General features: G+C 41.0%; 1 protein-coding gene and 1 long non-coding RNA gene across 2 annotated transcripts in view; one reads left to right on the forward strand and one right to left on the reverse strand.

Moving 5' to 3' along the window:
• The window catches only part of PPM1E (protein phosphatase, Mg2+/Mn2+ dependent 1E), a 388,390-nt gene that overhangs the window by 287,723 nt on the left and 79,894 nt on the right, over positions 1 to 20,773 (forward strand). The window contains exon 3 of the mRNA XM_068268637.1: positions 16,037 to 16,236. Coding sequence (XP_068124738.1) covers positions 16,037 to 16,236 — 200 coding nt within the window. The remainder of the gene's footprint in view (positions 1 to 16,036; positions 16,237 to 20,773) is intronic.
• Positions 15,655 to 20,773, reverse strand: part of LOC137546328 (uncharacterized) — a 66,522-nt gene continuing 61,403 nt past the window's right edge. The window contains exon 3 of the long non-coding RNA XR_011026240.1: positions 15,655 to 16,306. This is a non-coding gene — a long non-coding RNA (uncharacterized lncRNA). The remainder of the gene's footprint in view (positions 16,307 to 20,773) is intronic.

Below are 20,773 nucleotides of genomic sequence, written 5' to 3' on the forward strand. Positions count from 1 at the left end.
CGGTTTTGGGCCTGTAAAATGCCAGGGCGGTATAGGAACCCCACAAGTGACCCCATTTTAGAAAAAAAGACACCCCAAGGTATTCTGTTAGGTGTATGACGAGTTCATAGAAGATTTTATTTTTTGTCACAAGTTAGCGGAAAATGACACTTTGTGAAAAAAAACTATTAAAATCAATTTCCGCTAACTTGTGACAAAAAAATAAAAACTTCGATGAACTCACCATACTCCTAACGGAATACCTTGGGGTGTCTTCTTTCTAAAATGGGGTCATTAGTGGGGTTCCTATACTGCCCTGGCATTTTAGGGGCTCTAAACCGTGAGGAGTAGTCTTGAAACAAAAATGACCTGTGAAATCCTAAAGGTACTCATTGGACTTTGGGCCCCTTAGTGCAGTTAGGGTGCAAAAAAGTGCCACACATGTGGTATCTCCGTACTCGGGAGAAGTAGTACAATGTGTTTTGGGGTGTATTTTTACACATACCCATGCTGGGTGGGAGAAATACCTCTGTAAATGACAATCTTTTGATTTTTTTACACACAATTGTCCATTTACAGAGGTATTTCTCCCACCCAGCATGGGTATGTGTAAAAATACACGCCAAAACACATTGTACTACTTCTCCCGAGTATGGCGATACCACATGTGTGGCACTTTTTTGCACCCTAACTGCGCTAAAGGGCCCAAAGTCCAATGAGTACCTTTAGGATTTCACAGGTCATTTTGAGAAATTTCGTTTCAAGACTACTCCTCACGGTTTAGGGCCCCTAAAATGCCAGGGCAGTATAGGAACCCCACAAATGACCCCATTTTAGAAAGAAGACACCCCAAGGTATTCCGTTAGGAGTATGGTGAGTTCATAGAAGATTTTATTTTTTGTCAAAAGTTAGCGGAAATTGATTTTAATTGTGTTTTTCACAAAGTGTCATTTTCCGCTAACTTTTGACAAAAAATAAAATTTCTCAAAATGACCTGTGAAATCCTAAAGGTACTCATTGGACTTTGGGCCCTTTAACGCAGTTAGGGTGCAAAAAAGTGCCACACATGTGGTATCGCCGTACTCAGGAGAAGTAGTATAATGTGTTTTGTGGTGTATTTTTACACATACCCATGCTGAGTGGGAGAAATATCTCTGTAAATGGACAATTGTGTGTAAAAAAAATTAACAAATTGTCATTTACAGAGATATTTCTCCCACCCAGCATGGGTATGTGTAAAAATACACCCCAAAACACATTATACTACTTCTCCTGAGTACGTCAATACCACATGTGTGGCACTTTTTTGCAGCCTAACTGCGCTAAGGGGTCCAAAGTCCAATGAGCACCTTTAGGCTTTACAGGGGTGCTTACAATTTAGCACCCCCCAAAATGTCAGGACAGTAAACACACCCCACAAATGACCCCATTTTGGAAAGTAGACCCTTCAAGGTATTCAGAGAGGGGCATGGTGAGTCCGTGGCAGATTTCATTTTTTTTTGTCGCAAGTTAGAAGAAATGGAAACTTTTTTTTTTTTTTTTTTTTCCTCACAAAGTGTCATTTTCCGCTTACTTGTGACAAAAAATAAAATCTTCTATGAACTCACTATGCCTCTCAGTGAATACTTTGGGATGTCTTCTTTCCAAAATGGGGTCATTTGGGGGGTATATATACTATCCTGGAATTCTAGCCCCTCATGAAACATGACAGGGGGTCAGAAAAGTCAGAGATGCTTGAAAATGGGAAAATTCACTTTTTGCACCATAGTTTGTAAACGCTATAACTTTTACCCAAACCAATAAATATACACTGAATGGGTTTTTTGTTTATCAAAAACATGTTTTTCCACATTTTTCGCGCTGCATGTATACAGAAATTTTACTTTATTTGAAAAATGTCAGCACAGAAAGTTAAAAAAAATCATTTTTTTGCCAAAATTCATGTCTTTTTTGATGAATATAATAAAAAGTAAAAATCGCAGGAGCAATCAAATAGCACCAAAAGAAAGCTTTATTAGTGACAAGAAAAGGAGCCAAAATTCATTTAGGTGGTAGGTTGTATGAGCGAGCAATAAACCGTGAAAGCTGCAGTGGTCTGAATGGAAAAAAAGTGGCCGGTCCTTAAGGGGTAGAAAGCCCTAGGTCCTCAAGTGGTTAAGTGACATGACAATATAGTGTATACAGTATACTCAGTACAGCGCTGTGTAAGATGTCAGCACTAAATAATAGTAAAGTGACCTTCTAAGCTTTTTTACACAACAAAATCAGTTAAAGGGAACCCCTAGGTGAGAGGGATATGGAGGCTGCCATATTTATTTCCTTTTAAACAATTCCAGTTGGCTGGCAGTTCTGCTGATCATCAGTCTCTAATTCTTTTTAGCCAAAGACACTGAACAAGCATGCAGCAGATCGGGTACTCTGACTCATCTGACTCTGGTTTTACTGGATTAGCCATATGCTCGTTCCAGGGTTTTGACTAAGACGCTGCTTATGCCAGAAGAACAGCAGGGCTGCCAGGCAACTGTCATTGTTTACAAGGAAATAAATATGTCAGCCTCCATATCCCTCTCACTTCGGGTTCCCTTTAACTCTTTAGCTGATCCCTAAAACAAATCTATTGACTGAACTGCATTTAAACCTAAGATAGACTAAAATTGTCATCTAAACCTAATATGATATTGCTACAACTTGCTGTATCTGACTCTAGTAATACATAAAAGCCTTACACTAGGTGTATTGCCTTTATTAACTCCTGGCAGTATTGATATTGGTAAGAATGAGGAATTTTAGCAATAGCATTTCTAAATGCTTGGGCCCAAATAACCACACTTGCATACAAAGCTCTACACAAGCTATCGCCTCCATACATTTCCTCTTTAATCTCCAGATACCTCCCCGCCCAGACCCTCCATTCCTCACAGGAGACCCTTTTGTCCTCCAGCCTAGTCACCTCGTCTCACTCTCGCATCCAAGACTTCTCATGGGCTGTCCCTCTCCTTTGGAACTCTCTCCCTCAGCCGGTTCGTCATGCCTCAAGTCTGGAAACCTTCAAACGTACTCTGAAAACACACCTGTTCAGACAAGCCTATAATTTGCTATAGGCAGCACTGAAGGCACACTGGCTCACCCACTAAACCTTGTGTTTCCTTCCCTTTTGTTTCCTCCCCACTACCCTCTAGATTGTAAGCCCGCAAGGGCAGGGACCTCCTCCTAGTGTTTCTCATACTGATGTTATTGTAACATATGTACATGTACCAACCACATATCAACTATGTATGTATCTGTATTTACTCTATTCAATGTCATGACGGTACAGTGTCTTGTATTTCTTATGTATATTTGTTCCCCATTATTTGTTTGTACTATGTACAGCGCTACGGAAGATGTTGGCGCTATATAAATAAAAAATAATAATAATAATAAATAACTAGCCACCAGTAGTGAGTGTCATGTCTAGGAGAGCTCATGGAGAAGCATGTGATTTGTTTCATCACCTGATAGATTTGAAAAGCTCTGATTTCCTGTGATCAAATCCTGCTTTAGCATATGATCATGAATAGGAAATCACTGGGAGACATCTCAAGCTCACTCCAACCTGAATTATCGCAAGTTCTTTCTGTTTTAAGTGACCAAACTGATCTCCTGCTTCTCCATGAGTTGTCCTAGCCATGACCATCACTAGCCACCACTATAAACTGCTTTGGATTCCAACCAGTTTTCAAACTTAAAATATATAAATAGCTGGAATTGCACTTTAAGCTTCCACTGCATGTTTTACATTTTATTTTACTGTAACTGTGTGAAGTTTGCCTTTTTTAAGTGGTTGCTGGCTAAATCAGTTTTCCCTGATGAATCAGAGTGGTCTCCAGCAGTTACTGGAATAACATTTCCTCAGTAATCTTGGATGATCTCAGTATTCCTCAGTGTTCAGCTTATTTTTTGTAGCCATTTTTATATAATTATTTGCTGCGGCTGAGTGATAGAGAGAGAGAGATAGAGAGAGAGAGATGGTAGCATGCAGAGTATCCACATGTTGGTATCCAAGGCATGTGAAGGAATTGAGAAGAATCACTAGACAGGCATTAAGCTATTGGTTGAGGGAAACCCACCAGGCTTAGTCTGGCTGGATATACCCTGTAATTTGTTGTGCCATAACACACATTACTTAGCGGTGTAGACAGCTGCTGGTTTTATCCCTATACAAGGCATCTTGTGTACTGTGTGCCCGTCCGATACAGCCACACAGTATGTAAGCTCTGGATCAGCTGTAAATGATTTTGTCTCAATATTAACCCCTTTGGGCCCTTTATCTAGTGCCTGTAGGTATACGTTAAAGCTGATTAACATATAGATTAATCCACATTTGCAAACATGGATTGGGCGGCCCTAGACAGCTGTATGCTATGGAAGACACATAGTTACAGAGAGGATTTTGTAAACCATTTCTCCAACCATAGGACATTCAAGCTGTAATTCTTATAGTAAGCATACGAGATTTAAATTGTAGAGGCAAAGGAAGAGGATAATGCTGTACAGACATGCTGCAAAAAATGAACGTATATTAAATCATACAGTACATAATGCATCCTATACAGGGGACTATAGTATGGTAGGTGCACAGGGACATGGCTTATTTTACAAAAGCTGCTACTATGACTACGGACCCACTCTTTCTTTCTTTCTTTCTTTCTTTCTTTCTTTCTTTCTTTCTTTCTTTCTTTCTTTCTTTCTTTCTTTCTTTCTTTCTTTCTTTCTTTCTTTCTTTCTTTCTTTCTTTCTTTCTCTCTCACATTACAGTGTGAACCAAACAATAATTTATATAATGTACTGTCCCTCGTATGGGATCACTGTCTAATGTCACTACCACACTCGGCAATTTGGGAAGAAACCACCAAAATTAGAGTATTTCTGTGAATGTCGTCATTTATTCAGGTCGTGGTTTACCCAAACTGGATCTCTTCTTGTTCTACAAGGTGGCCAGCATCTTCTATTATTTATCAAGAAAAATCAACATGGGGAGGGTTATTTGCCAAAAACTGAGATATCGCACATTTAGTAACCAAACAATGGCCATACAATGTGCATGTGCACTGCTTATGATGGCTACAGTGCTAGCCTGCTAAATAGCAGATGTAATGAATACATGCAGAGCTGTCTTATGAGTGAATAGTGAAGAGGTTTGAGTCCTAACCCTTCCAGTGACAAAACCATTTATATCTTTTTTTTCCTATTAGTTTTATGCTGTATTTAATGTTAATGCCACATTACGATTATTTTCTGGTGAACGCTGGCCACATTACGATTATTTTCTGGTGAACGCTGGCCACATTACGATTATTTTCTGGTGAACGCTGGCCACATTACAATTATTTTCTGGTGAACGCTGGCCACATTACGATTATTTTCTGGTGAAAGCTGGCCACATTACGATTATTTCCGGGTGAACGCTGGCCACATTATGATTATTTCCTGGTGAACGCTGGCCACATTACGATTATTTTCTGGTCAACACTGGCCACATTACGATTATTTTCTGGTGAAAGCTGGCCACATTACGATTATTTCCGGGTGAACGCTGGCCACATTATGATTATTTCCTGGTGAACGCTGGCCACATTACGATTATTTTCTGGTCAACACTGGCCACATTCCGATTATTTTCTAGTAAAAGCTGCCCACATTCTGATTATTTCCTGGTGAACGCTGCCCACATTATGATTATTTCCTGGTGAACGCTGGCCACATTACGATTATTTTTTGGTGAACACTGGCCACATTACGATTATTTTATGGTGAATCATTGCTGCGTTATGATTATTTTATGGTGAATCATTGCTGTGTTATGGTTATTTTCTGGTGTAAGATTGCCGCATTACAATTATTTTAAGTGAAGCATTGCTGCTTTATGATTATTTTCTGGTGAAAGATTGCCGCATTACTCTTAACTTATGGTGAAACATTGCTGCATTACGATTATTTTACGGTGAAACATTGCTGCGTTACGATTATTTTTATCTTAGGGGGACCATGGGGGGGTGCACAGGTTTTCTCGCCTGGAGTGAAAAAATGGCTAGAAACGTCCCTGACAATAGATGAGACACCCCGACCACTCTACGGACCCGTTTCCACTGCATACATTTAGATTTTATTTTGGATAGGGTTTTCTGATACAAAGACACCAGCACTATAATATAAACCAGAGTTTGGCATTTTTACTAATGCAAATGCACTGCCTGCTGGATATTTTGAGTGTTTGCATTTGGGTAAAGTATAGAAGCACAGCAAATATTGCATAACTAAACATGGTAATGTGTCATTTTTCTTATGACCATGCAATGGTAGATTTAAAAATTGCACAAAGTCAACCAAAAAAAAAAAAAAAAAACAAGCTGAATTTGGCAATAAAACACACTCTCATAGCAGTACATTTGCAATTTGTAATGGAAATAGCCCCAGGGGTTTTACACCCCTTTTCAGGCTCAGTCACTCTATTGTGGAAAGGAAAACTGCTCACAGGCACTGCTGTTGTCAGCTCATCAGAGGAAACGAGAAAAATAAGATCTAGTTCTGTAACCTGCTCAGCTGCTTTTCCCTGATGGTGGTGCTGCCACAAGGAGCTCCCACAGACATGACACTGTGTTCTGCTCCATCAGAAAATAGAGAAGATGCATGTCTGTCAATGGCATCTGTCTGTAACTATCTTAAAATGACTGGGAAGCAAACACAGGCAGTATAATTTAAGCATAACAGATAAAATACATAATTAATCTTCACCTTTCAGTAAAAACTGCATGATAAAATAATTATTTGTTCCAGAGATATGCTTTGGAGAATGATTATGCAAATTAGAATTCTTACTAAGAGTGTCGAAAAGAAGGTCCCTAGTGTTAGGAGGAGGTTCCTTCCCTTTGACCTTTCAAGCTTCCCTTTAGGCCCCTTGCACACTTGCAAAGTACGTCGCACCGCAATACGCTTCTGTGCCTCAAGGGACACGCAAGTCTATGTAGACTTGCACAGTTCGCACGATGTGATGTGGTGCATGGAAGTTCCAAAATCTAATATATTAATTCCCTATGAGGGACAGTAAACTATAACAATTGTTCAGTTCACTCTGTAAAGTGCTGCACAACATCGACAGGGAGCTGGGCGATGAACACCTTGGAGAAAAACACAAAGACAACAGGAGCCCAATAGGGCAGTATGTCACTTCTTTAGTAAATATAACGATGGGTGGCATAAAGAGCCAACCAACCACAAAAAGCAAGTGGAGAACGTAAGCCCATCTCCACTCGGGTACCTCTAGTTTTGGCTGGCTGTATGATGGTCGCACTCTTGAAAACAGAATTATGGCCTGCAAGTGGTCGAACCACTGTAGACCTAAAAATCCCCCCCCTTTCTATGAGAAAGGGACGGGAAACTAGCACGACAAGGGGAAATAGGTAAGATAGGATAAAACAAATAGGTTAAAATCAAGTGAAATTAAAAAGGTAGAGGTGACTTAAAGAGAATCTGTATTGTTAAAATCGCTCAAAAGTAAACATACCAGTGTGTTAGGGGACATCTCCTATTACCCTCTGTCACAATTTCGCCGCTCCTCGCCGCATTAAAAGTGGTTAAAAACAGTTTTAAAAAGTTTGTTTGTAAACAAACAAAATGGCCACCAAAACAGGAAGTAGGTTGATGTACAGTATGTCCACACATAGAAAATACATCCATACACAAGCAGGCTGTATACACCATTCCTTTTGAATCTCAAGAGATCATTTGTGTGTTTCTTTCCCCCATGCACTGAAGTTTCAGGCTGCTCTTTTCTTCCTGCAAACAGCTTTGCCCTTGTTTGTAATTCCTCAGTATGTGAAAGCCCAGCCAGCTCAGAGGACGATTTATCCAGCTTGTAAAAGATAAGAGAGAAGAGAGAAGCTGCTCTAATCCTAAATAACACACAGGCAGTGTGCAGAGAGGGGCCAGAAGGGGGAGTTCATAGCAGAACCACAACACTGAAGAACTTGGCAGCCTTCCAGACACAGGCCGACAAGTCTGACAGGGGAAAGATACATTGATTTATTACAGAGACTGTCATAGTAGAAAGTGTTGCAGTAAGCCAGAACACATTAGAATAGCTTTTGGAACTTGTAGGATGATAAAAAACAGGATGCAATTTTTGTTACGGAGTCTCTTTAACTTTTAATACGACACAGTCAATGGAAGAAACACATTTTTATTTGCACTGGCAACGTGTTTTGTGGGAGCAAGAACACTTCATCAGGGCAATTAAAGTGCCGCAGTTAAAAAGCCTCAGAGCTCAGAGTGCCTCAACGAAATGCGTTGCCAGTTCAAATAAAATGTTTTTTCTTTGACTGTGTCATATTGAGAAGTAAGTGAACTCTACCTTTTTGATTTTGCTTGATTTTAACCTAGTTTTATCCTATCCTGGGCACCTCTTTTCCCTTGTTGTGCCGCACAATATATTTAAACAGAGAAAATATCTACATAAGGTTAGATTTAATGTCCTTGCATTTCAGCATTTGATGCTTCAGTTTTATAAATAAATATTATGAATCATTATCATTTGAATGTATGGATCTATGACTATATGATCTTTTCACCTAGACACTTCTATCTGTTGGCCTACACTATAGTATTGTGCGCTCTTTCTTGTATTTTCCATTGCCAAATACTGTGACCCATTCTATGGCATAGAGCTCTGCCGTAAATAACATGGCAGTGATTCAGAGGCTCCTCTGGCAGAACATGGAGTAACTACAAGGACACAATGAAAATAATAGGAGTAAACAAGCTTGCCCTTGGCAGCGATGTCAGAGTGACTCTTCTTTCTCAGATTTTGAAGTCAGATTTGTCTTATTCTAATGAGCGTAGAGGCACTTGAATACAAACACTTATTTGTTCTGAATTCCTGCTTGTTCTCATAAAGATACAAAGTACTATAGGCATAGAGCCGCAACTATTGCAGATTTTATCTATTAATAGTCCGGGCTCCTGGCATAACCAGTACAGCAACATCTGTATGGTTTCCTAGCACTGCAACATAGCAGGAAGGTTATGATGTTTTTAAATATGATATAGATGGGAGACAATGAAGGCAGACACATTAGTGGAATGACAGAAGCACAGACAGAAGATGCTACAGAGACACAAGTACATTTAAAATATAATTGACTGCATTGTAGAAAAAGAGAAAGGAGCAGAATTAGCATGTTATTATAATTTCTTTCTGAATTATTATTCATGATGCATGGACTCCAGTGACAAATTCACACATGCTCCTCCTGGTATTGCATGGTGAAACATCTAGCAGGGATGATATTCTATATGCACTGCATAGTGGCCACCCAGTCATGAAGCAAATAGCATGAAGCTATCCACCGGCCTCCCCAATGACAAGATATAGAAAGTCAGCCAACCAGCTGTATATGCGATGCCCTAATGATCATCAGTTTTGCTCAGAAGTGGGACACCACGTACTATGTTCCTTTCTTAAAGAGGAACTTTACTGAATTTAACTTACAGGATACATGAGTATAAAAAATGTATTGCTGATTTACCCCCCAGCCTTTAGAAAAGACTGTGTCCTGCGCACAACCGCCAGTGGTGCATGTGTGCTCTTGTGCAGAAGCCGCTGACCTAGCCGTGTTGGTGGGCCGCTGCGGAGGGAACTCCAGAGGAGTGGCTGATGGCAGACCTGTGGTGAGGGACCCTGAGGCTTCTACTGCCTGGAGGAAGGCCCAGGTAAGTAAATCAGCAATACATTTTTTCAACTCGTGTATCCTTTAATAAATAAAATTTTGGTTTTTTTTTTTTTTAACTAAATTGCTTAAAATTATTTAGTTGGTTTTCACATTGTAAAATCTTTCCTCACCATGATTTACATTCTTAAATTTTAACATCTTTACTGCTGGCAAGGAGCATTACTGCAGAATATTTGTTGTGTTCGGAAGTGAAAAGAAAAAAAACCCTGGTTTCCCAGAGTTCACTGGGAGTCAACAACAGATTTTTGGATGGCACACCTTACCCACACGTTGGGTGCTCAACCTAGGTGCTAACCATGTCACCGTACAGTTCACATAAGTAATTTCAGGTCGGCACTCCAGTGTCCCAATGCAGTTTTATCAGCTGCTTGAACAATAGCAAGACATTTTTGTAGGTGTTTCACAAGAAAAGTTGTGAGAGCCTAAAAGACTGCCGTTCAGTGTGTGTATGGAGCTTAACTCCACCCTCCCAGCCTAGGCTATGATGCCACAAAGTCTTCTCCTCCCAGTGTACTCTGAACATAAGTAATTTCAGGTCTGCACTCCAGTGTCTCAATGCAGTTATCTGTTTAATGCATCAGTCAACAGTGACTTCTGAACACTGAAGCAGCTGATAAAACTGATAAGAAGTCATTCCAAATGTTGAATTGACTTCTTATCAGTCTTATCATCTGCTTGAAAAATAGCAAGAGATTTTTTTTAGGTGTGTCACAAGAAAAGTTGTGAGAGCCTAAAAGACCACTGTTGAGTGCGTGTATCGGACTTTACATACCAATATACAGCAATACATAGATATAGGAAGTGTTGCTGATGCTAATACCAGGATAAATCATGTATAATTCGGTATCCTGAATAATATAGTACGTTCTTCTATTCGTAATTGCAGTGGCTCTTTTGTCCAGCAGAGGGTCCTTGGATAGCATGTTTTGGGGGTCAGTGTCATGTGATTATTATACATAAAGTGCTGGCAGTAGGCCCAGTGTAATATTTGCGCTGGGGCCCATGGCTCTGTAGTTGCACAGATCAGCTACTGACTGAACATGGAAATTCTTACAGTGGAAACGTCTACAAATGATTATCTGTTGCCATGGCTACAAAGAATCCTAATTCAGCATATCTCAAAAATCCTAGCTGTCTGCACACTGAACTGGAAAGGTAATTCTATTAATATTAGATTACAGGATAATTTTAGAACTAATGGAATAAACAATATCATGAGAGTGGGCAGTAGCTTATTACTACAAGCAGACATACAATCATGTGATCAGTTTGTCCATCTCTGGTTGGATCGTATCTCATTTGTGTGATTAAGGGCTGAGTTGTGGCCCAAAACATGTTAGCCATCCTATCTGTCAGTTTTTGATGCAATAAAGAAGAGGAAGGTTGGCATTATATGACTTTATCCAATTCACTTTTTCTCCTAAGTTTTCTCCTGGGTGATATTTTCACATCTTATCAAGAAAATGCCTTTAAAGCCACCAGCAAGAAAGCAAATACCTTTTCACGTTCTTTTTGGTACTTTTTCATTTGCAGAGTGCTGAAAAGTTATTTTAACCATAAGATGAAAAAAGATGAAAAGTACTAGGAGAAAACTTAAGCGAAAAAGAGAATTGGATTGGGCTCATAGTATACTGTGGTGTTCTTTTTGATGCATGGAGTCTCATTTCTGCCCTCTGTTTTAACTAACACGAGAAGCAATAGTGACAGGTGATCACATGATCATTGCTAGTTAGAGATTTAAAGTGGTCTGAAACTCTGACATATCATTCAATAAAAATGTGTTTTCCTACTTTTTATCACTCATACAGTTATCATATTTGCTTTTGTGCATAAGTAATATTGTCTGTTTACAAATTACAAATTTCCAAAGTGTAGTTTATCTTGCCCTGAAAGCTGGCACTGCATTTTATTCAAACTGCGTTTTATTATATATTAACATCTTCTACTGAGCTTTTCTGAACTGTGTGTGTGCCTGAAGCACAGAGAGCTTCACAAAGAGCCCCATTTCACTTGTTACACTGTGTTTACACACAATCAGCCTGATTCACTAAACGGCGCTAAGCCGGTTAGTGAGCCTAAAGTGCTAGTGGGCACAAACCATGGAGTTAGGTGGTTTGCGCCCACATATCGCGCACAGCGCAGCCGTCAATAGTGTCTGGTGCGATAACGCCGCACCCATGGCCCTGTAAACATTGCACCTGCTGCCCTGTAAACACTGCACCCGCTGCCCTGTAAACGTTCCCGATGCTACGAAAATGGCGCATAGGGTGCCCCTGAAGCGGAGCACTGATGCGCCGTTTTGGTGGCACCCTATACGCCGTTTTCATCGCATCAGGTGCGACGTTTACAGAGCAGCGGGTGTGACGTTATCGTCGCACCGTGCACTATTTACGGCTGCAGCGCACTGTGCGGGGCTGTGTGCAATGCAGCTTTGCACAGCTGTTACTGCCAGCAAAGCTACTTTTCAGGCACTAAGTGGCTTTTCACTCCGGCGCGATCACTTAGCTCCGGTTAGTGACTCAAGCCCAATGTAACAACATTGGAATGTAAACAAATATATTGTTATCCCCAGGTTGGATGCGGATTGAAGCTGAATAGCAGGACAAAGTGGTTTGTTTAACCATTTCAGTGATATTCTGCTAAAAAAAATAATTCTGGGATAGTAACTTTCAAGCTGTGAGGAATGTTTTAGAGCAAAGTAGAAATGCTGACTTTCAGACCACTTTAAAGATCAATCATGTGACACTGAGGAGAAAATTGGCCTATACGCCGATGACACTGTTCTGTACCTGGAGGATCCCGATGGCTCACTGGTAACAGCTTTAGACACAATAGATGAATCTGGATACTATTCCGGACTTAAATTAAATACGTAAATCCAAATCAGTTTTGATGTATATTGATCCCCCTTCAGATAGGTCGCTCCAATCCCCGAACCCCTTGCAGGTGGTTGCATCTTTGAAATACTTAGGAGTGCTGATACATGTGGACCCCAAAATGTACTTACAAGCCAAAATTTTCCCCCTTCTTAATTATGTGCAGTTGAAGTGCAGAACCTGGGCCAAGCTGTATCTAACAGTAGTGGGCAGAATAAACTTAGTAAAAATGATGCTCCTCCCCAAACTTCTGTACGTCTTGCATCAGTCACCAGTATACATCCCTATTGCCTTCTTTAACTACTTTGCGACCGCCCCACGCCAATGGGCGTGGCCGCGGCGGCAGCCCCATGACCGCCTAACGCCAATTGGCGTCAAGTCCTGGGGCTGCAGTTTCCCAGGGAACGGCCGCGCATGCGCAATCGTTCCCTGCCGTTTCACGGAACGGAGTTCCGTGAATAGCCTGCTAGCCGCCGATCGCGGCTAGCAGGCTGCTTGTAAACGTAAGGGGAAAGAAATCCCCTTTGTTCACAAGCGTACAGCGCTGCCAGGGGACGCAGCGCTGCACAGATCGGCGATCCCCGGCCTCTGATTGGCCGGGGAGCGCCCTCCTCTCATAGGCTGATGCCTATGAGAGGCAGAACAAGACGGATAGCCGTCCTGTTCCAATAACAGTACAGGGGAGGAGGAGAAAAGGGGAGGGAGGGGGACGGGGAGAGAGAGAGCCTCGCTGAGGCATATGAACAAAATAAATAAAGCCTGCAGCGATCGGACCCCTCCGGCGGCATGTACCCTTAGAGACAAAAAAAGGAGGTGAGTCCGATCGCTGGGCACCTAAGCTGGGCTGTGCAGAAGGCTGAAAAGCCTGCACAGCCCAGCAATGCAAAAATTAGCCTAGTCTTTAGGGGGGGTTACCACTGCGGTCGTCAAGTGGTTAAAAAACTTAAAACTTACCTTCTCTCTTTTATTTGGAACTGTAAAAGAGCCCGTGTTAAATACTCTTTGTTAATTTACCCCAATGGTATGGGTGGCCTTGCAATGCCCTCAATGCAGCATTATTATTAAGCAGCTCAACTGCAGCATGTTGCCTCCTGGTACTGCACCTCCAATTTGCACAACCCCGAAGCACTGGGCTACGCTATTAACCCTCTAGTTGACAGTGCAGCACTAGACCTTCTTAGACAAGCTATTTCTCTGCATACCCAGCGTAATACAATATTAGCGCAAGCTATGAAAGTGTGTAAAAGAATAGGTGGACTATACAGCTCTACATCCTATGATTTCCACACCTCCTCTGGAACAACTCAAACCTTTCTGAATGCATCTCCATCCCAGATCAGACCTTCTGGCAAAATAACGGAATTGTATTCCTTGGCCAAATTGTCTAGAATCAAAATATCATCTCCTTAGACTTGCTGATAGATATTCCCTGCATTTACCCCTCATTATTTTCACAATGTGCAGCTTACGCATGCATTCCGAGCCCAATTTAAAGGTAATAGGGTCGACCCCACCCGGTCCTACAACTAATTGAGCGAGGCCCCCAAAAACACCTTATAGGAGACATTTATAAAGAATTGATAGAGAGCAAGGCACTTGACAGAACGCTTTATTCTAAAACTAGATGGGAAGCTGCTGGTCTTCCTTTGAATGAAGATGACTGGGATGATGCACTGGAGGCAGTTAAAAAAGTTTCTTTACGTGTTAAGGATCGAGCCACTCAACTTTAGCTTCTCCATCAGGCCTATTTGTTACCTAAGCAAATTACTAAATATGACCCCAATACCCAAGACATATGCCCAAATGTGCTACATCCTCCCCCTCCTTTTTTCACCTCATCTGGAGCTGTCCACATATAGACTCCTTTTGGAGGCAAGTCGTCGGTTTCCTCCATGACAGAATGGGTTGTCCTGTAACCTCTGACCCAGTACTTTGTATACTTGTAATAATACGAGATGAAGATTTACGTGCTGCCACCAAAACCTTTATCAGAGAGACACTATTTGCTGCTAGGCAAGAAAATGCCCTGCACTGGCTATCCCCAAATCCACCCCAACTATCATGTTGGATTAAATGCCTCTATAAAAGTATTGCCTTTCAGGGCCTGAGCCCACTGAAGCAGTTGTGTCCGCTTTTCAATTAAACATCAATGTTAGAGATGCTGAAAAGCGGATACAACTGCGTCAGTGGGCTCAGGCCCTAAAAAACGTATACTCACAGAGATCGGTTACAGCAATTTAATTTAGTGTGCGATAAATGGGTTGATCGGTGACGTGCCAGTTAGCTGGGCGCACTGCTCTTAGTGCACTCTGTACTGGCCAATATATACTTCTGTGCCCCCTTTTTAATATTCTTAATTGTGGGTTGATAGTCCTCGTAATTAATGTTATAATTTTGATGTCTCTCGCATTCTTCTACAAATATAATTGTGAACATGCCTGAAAAATTATTTGCTATATTGCACAGTCCTTTGTAACCCCTGATACGCTGTCTTTTATAAGCTGTTTTGCTAAGTGTAATGCCTGTACACATTTTTGTACCGTTTTTCTAAATAAATGTATCTTTGGTTAAAAAAATAAAAGATCAATCATGTGATCACAGTATGTTACTTCCCCTCCTATTTGTTTTTGTCTAATATCCACAGTTTATAACAAATATGCCCTTGTGCACATGGTTTAGTGTAAATAAGGGATGCTAGATGGAATAAGGGCTTGGCAGTATGATAATAAACTTTAAAAATAAAATTCAAAAATAGTATTACTTGACTGTATTCCAATACTACAGACCTGATTTACAAAAGCAAGCATATTGGAAAATGTCTTGCAATTGAGAAAAGATCCTGATTATTTGTGAAAAAAAGTGGCACACATGCTACATTTGATTGCACATCAGGAGTAATACAACTTCCCAGCCTGGAATAAAAAAAAATCCCTGCCATCATTTCAGAGCTTTATGCTCCAGGCAATGTTGCTTTTAAATATAGATTTAGTCAAGAAACACATTTATAAAACTGCACTACAATATAAGACAAATTGTATATTAACTTTTTATTTATACAGGTATTTTGTTGATTTCTGTGATTGTAGTGCTCTGCCTCCTGATCAATACTAACTCTTATGGCTTTCCCCTCTGGGGTGATGTTGTGAGGTGGGGGAGTTCAATACTACATTCCTTTGCAAAAAACCCTTGTCTGAATGTTGAGCACAATGGCCTCTTTCCCATCTCTTTGTGCCCATAAAGGAGATAGGGTAATTAAGACTTAGTGAGACTGGACCGGAAATGTACAGATTTATGTGTGAACAAAGGCATAAAACATACAAAACTGATGCCAACTGTCAAACACTGACAGGACAGGACTGTACACCTTTTTCTGTGTGAACCAAGCCTAATGTGAATTCCACTTTTCCTTTGTAGAGTTGGAGTCGGTGAAGTTGGCCCATGCTGTTTATGCCAAGCTGCATGAGATCTGCTGCAGCTGGGTGAAAGACTTTCCATTGTGCCGGAAGCCACACTTGTATTATGATACGTCCATCCATGCCATCAAGAACATGCGGAGGAAGATGGAGGATAAGCATGTCTGCATTCCCGACTTTAACATCCTCTTCAATTTAGAAGTAAGAAATCACTGATAAAACTGCATGCGGTTGTTGGACTTGTATTGTTATTTCAACACGCTCCACTTTCCTAAAGAGAAAAGCAATGCATCAAGTTGGGAAAACTTGAAAGCCTCTTCTGAGTCATAGCAGATTTCAGTGACGATTACTGAGAGCTTGGTTAACTATCAGTAGCCTCATTGCAGTCACCTGCACATGTGCACTGAGAATTTTTAGAAATAAATCTAGCCCTACATGAATCTGCTACAAAATGTTCTCACTGCTGGTGCATATGTGCCACTGCAATCGCATGATCACTATTTTAATGACCTTGTAGAACTCCTCAGTATGGTCTGCAGTAACCCAAGTAGGGATTGTAAACTTGTGCTGCCTAATGCACAATTTTGCTTTTAACTAAAAATCCAGACATTGTAACAAAAGTTTGGAAGAAGCAAATTTGGGTGCATATGGCGGTGCCCCAAAATGTTTGGTTTTGCGGCACATTACCACCCTTCACCCCTCACCCCTCACCATGCCTAAACCTAAACTGCCCGTTTAGGTTTAGGCATGGTGAGGGTTGAGGGGTGAAGGGCGGTCAAGGTTAGGCGTGTCGGGGGGGGGGGGGGGGGGAGGGCAGGGGGGCATTAAGGTTAGCTGTTAAAAGTTCTGTGTGAGGATAGGATTCGGCTTGCCTGTAGTTAAGAATTGGTAAATTTTACATTTATTTTACGAATAAAAAATACAACTATAAAATAATAGAATTTTGGTAAAGTACTGATATTCTACTATCCACTATTTCCATGGCGCCTCTATTTCATGTACACAAACTTTCCCTTTGTTCTACAGCCTTGGGGGACCATGGAAGATCAGGGCCCGAGATTTACTATGCTTCTCAATATTTAGCTTTATTAAATTATCAGTAATAGGAAAGTTGTATTCAGGCAAGATTCCCAGGTTCAGATCCTAATCTGGGCATTGTTTGCATTGTATCATGCTCTCACCATGTTTGTGCAGGTTTTTGCCAAGTAATGCATTTGCTTCTCTAAAATATACTTGAAGGTTAAAATACACAATAATGCACTGCACTTAATAGAAAAAGACACTTGATCAACAATTAGCAATTAAAATAATACTCTTCTCTAAAGTAAATCAATACAGTAGTTCTTTAGATTCAGTATTTCACTCCATGGTCCAGCCGCATAAAAGATGCCTATTTAGTTTAGTTTGGATAAGTAATATAATTCTTTTTAAGTGTTTGGAGTGATACTGTACAGCTGGCATGGATTTATTCAAATTTGCCTGTAACAAGATGGCAAGAATTTTCAACCTTCGTTTGAACCATAAAAATCAAAAGTTTTTTTTTAATTTGAGTGAGAAATCTGATCGAATTTCCTGTCTTACCGATGTAGATTGTTCGGGGGTTGCTAATTATTCTGATCAATTTTTATACAGATTGAATGATGTAGGATAGATTGGCAATTTCTTCATTTATAGACCCAAGCATTTTTTCAGAGTTTTCAGTCATTGTTTTTTTCCAGAACTGGAGAAAAATGTAACCAGCTATACAGAATCACTTACGTTCTCCAATGATCCCTGCAGAACTTGTTTGAATATATTCCAGTGAAGGTTCTATAGAAGCATTCCCCCAGTGCTGCCCAGGATTAGAATCACACTGTTGGTTTCTCTAGTAAGGGCTAGTTCACACTTGCTTTAAAAACGGATCCGTAGCTACGTTTTTTGTCCCGGACAAAAAACTGAGCCACGGATACCAATGTTAAAAATAGGAACAGTACACACTCAAGTTAAAAACGTATCCGCGTGCGATCCGCGGAATACATTTTTAAACCCGGAACGCAGAGTCCAGTCTTGCAGCATTTTTCACGGACCCGTATACACGTACGGGTAGTGAAAATCAATGGAGAAACGGGCCTCCCTCTTCACTGACATTTTGGGACACTGGAAACGGATCAGTTTCCAGTGTCCCTTGGTGAAGGATGGGGCCGCCATGCTGGAGGGGGTAGCAGCCAGGACGGGGGGCTGCGGGGAAAGCGGTGGCCAGGGGGGTCACACCCCCCCTTGCTCACCTGGGTGCCCCCCGTCCCCGCTCCCCCTCGCACATAATGTAATAAATTGTACCTAAGGAAGTTCGGCGAGCCGGGCACTTCCGCCCACACCGCTCGAGTCACTTCCTGCGATGCCGCCCACTGAAATACAGAGGGCGGCATTGCAGGAAGTGACTCAAGTGGTGTGGGCGGAAGTGCCCGGATGCGTCCCGCACCCGGAGCTAGTGTGGTCCTAGCCTAAGTCTAATCTTACATTCCCAGTTCTATAACCACAGCATCAAACACCAAAAAATGATTAATCAGAATTCCAAAGAAGGCTTATTTAAGCATAATGTTAACACTTGAAAAGGTAAGCAAGACTTAAGAAAACAAAATAAATCATAATATCTAGATTTACTAAATATAAACCACTGTTTAGATACCCCAACTTCAGATCTCTATAAAAAAAACGACCCACCCCTGCCCTCCTAGTTGTGCAATCAAGTAATAGTTGTGCAATCAAGTGCCTTTTTAGCCAGTTGAGGGTACACTTCATGTAGAACACAGGTGTCAAACACAAGGCCCATGTGTCGAATGTGGCCCTCGCCATTTTATGTGGCCCTCAAGAGCTGCCAATGTGCATCATTGTGAGCAGTAAAAGAACAACATTACACTACCCTCCCATCCAGAGGATAACAGTGTTTCTGATTAAAACCTTGTCAGTTTGAACCTGGGTGCAGCAACAATCCACTGGACCACCCAGCGAAATAAGCATGATCCAAACCCCCCTCCCAGGCACCATCTCCCCACACAGTAGTGCAGCAGAGCTGTGTAATATTTACCTGCTCCAGTGCTTTGAATGTCTCTTCCATTCTTCCCGCCAGCGGCACGCTCAACTTCCTCACCTCCATCTCCTGATTACTTGACATGCATTCAGGGCCAGAGGTATGCAAGATAGAGAATGTGTCTGTCAGGAAGATCAGAGGAGACCTGAAGCAGCACTGGAGCAGGCAAATATAAAACTGCTCCACTGCACTACTCTGTAGATGGGGGAGGAGCGGGGATCCAGGACTGCCATCGTCACTATGGTTAAGCCATTTTATTTGAGACTGTTCGATAAATGTTAAATCTTAATAAACTATTTGGCCCGCAACTTAGACTAGGTTTTAGATTTTGGCCCCTTAAGTGATTGAGTTTGACACCCCGATGTAGACTAATGTAGGGGGCATATGTCTGAGACCAAACTAAGGGTGCTTAACAGTACTGCAGAAAATAATGGTCTCCATGCTGATATATGCACTGCTGACTAGTACCTTCAATGCACTTGGTTACATTGGTGGACACTTTGAGGATGCTATTTTTTATTGTTTTTTTACAATAGAGATTATAAATGTTTGAAAGTTAAAAAATTAGCCTGGAGTCAGCTTTTATGTATTGGCAGCTAGCTATTAGAATTTTGGCCATTACCTTTTAACAAACTGCTACAGTGATAAAATAAGAGATGCTTCTTGGCAAATGAATGAAGTGACAGAGTTCTGCAAACCAGTGTAAAACAAGCACACAATTAATGGCATTTAATTATGTTTTCTTTCGTTTAAACAGCGCTATTAGTTCTTTAGCTGGAATTTTATATTTCATTCCTCTGAGCTAAGAGATTCAAAGCACCAACTCCCATTAGACACGTTAAACTTTAAATTTGCTGTTGGGAATGGGATGTCTGGCTGTTCCAATATTAGTTTTTATTTGCTTTAAATGTGTCAGATTTTGCATTTAATCATATTGTTAAATACACTGTTCAACCCTGACAGTACCCTGCATCAGACATGTATGTTTCAAAAGAGATATAATCAGCGTATTAAGCGCAGACAGTTTAGGGAGGAGATGTGACAAGTGATAGACTCTGAGTATAATTCAGTTCATGCTATTAACATAATACAGAGCAGCAGCCAAAAGAATTGTGAGGGTGAAAAGGCAATGCATGAGGTACTGTAGAAACTGTAAGTTCTGTTTGTTTGCAGTGGGTTTGCAATAAAATATTTTCAAAGCTTATCAGTATGACAGTGTATAGTGACTGGAGGCCAGCCAAACAGCCCCTAATATCAGAAAGTCAGTTTCCATGTCTGAGCTACTCGATAGCTCTGGGGGCACTGCGGTTTTAAGTATATAAATCCACAATTCCGTCCTTTACTTCACACCAGTATAGAGACAGCATAGAGTGCTTTATGGGGTGTGTGTTGGAGAGTAGTCCTCTAATTGGCTGAGTTATAGCCATACAGAAGTCTGCTCTCCTACACACTGCCAATTCAACCTATGCATCTTGCTCTATGCTCCCTTGGTGGTGATGCAATGCAAGAAGTTTGCCCATTATATTCACCCAGTAAACGGCATTTTGCCTATCACTAATCATCATCAGGGATGTAGGTGATGGGGATAGCATTACAGTAAAGGTGATTATACATCAGTAAAATGCTGGTAACTTAAATTGTTGTAACTGTTTTTGAGTTTTAATTTTGCAG

This window comes from Hyperolius riggenbachi, chromosome 2 (assembly GCF_040937935.1).
Source record: "Hyperolius riggenbachi isolate aHypRig1 chromosome 2, aHypRig1.pri, whole genome shotgun sequence".
Taxonomy (NCBI): Eukaryota; Metazoa; Chordata; class Amphibia; order Anura; family Hyperoliidae; genus Hyperolius; species Hyperolius riggenbachi.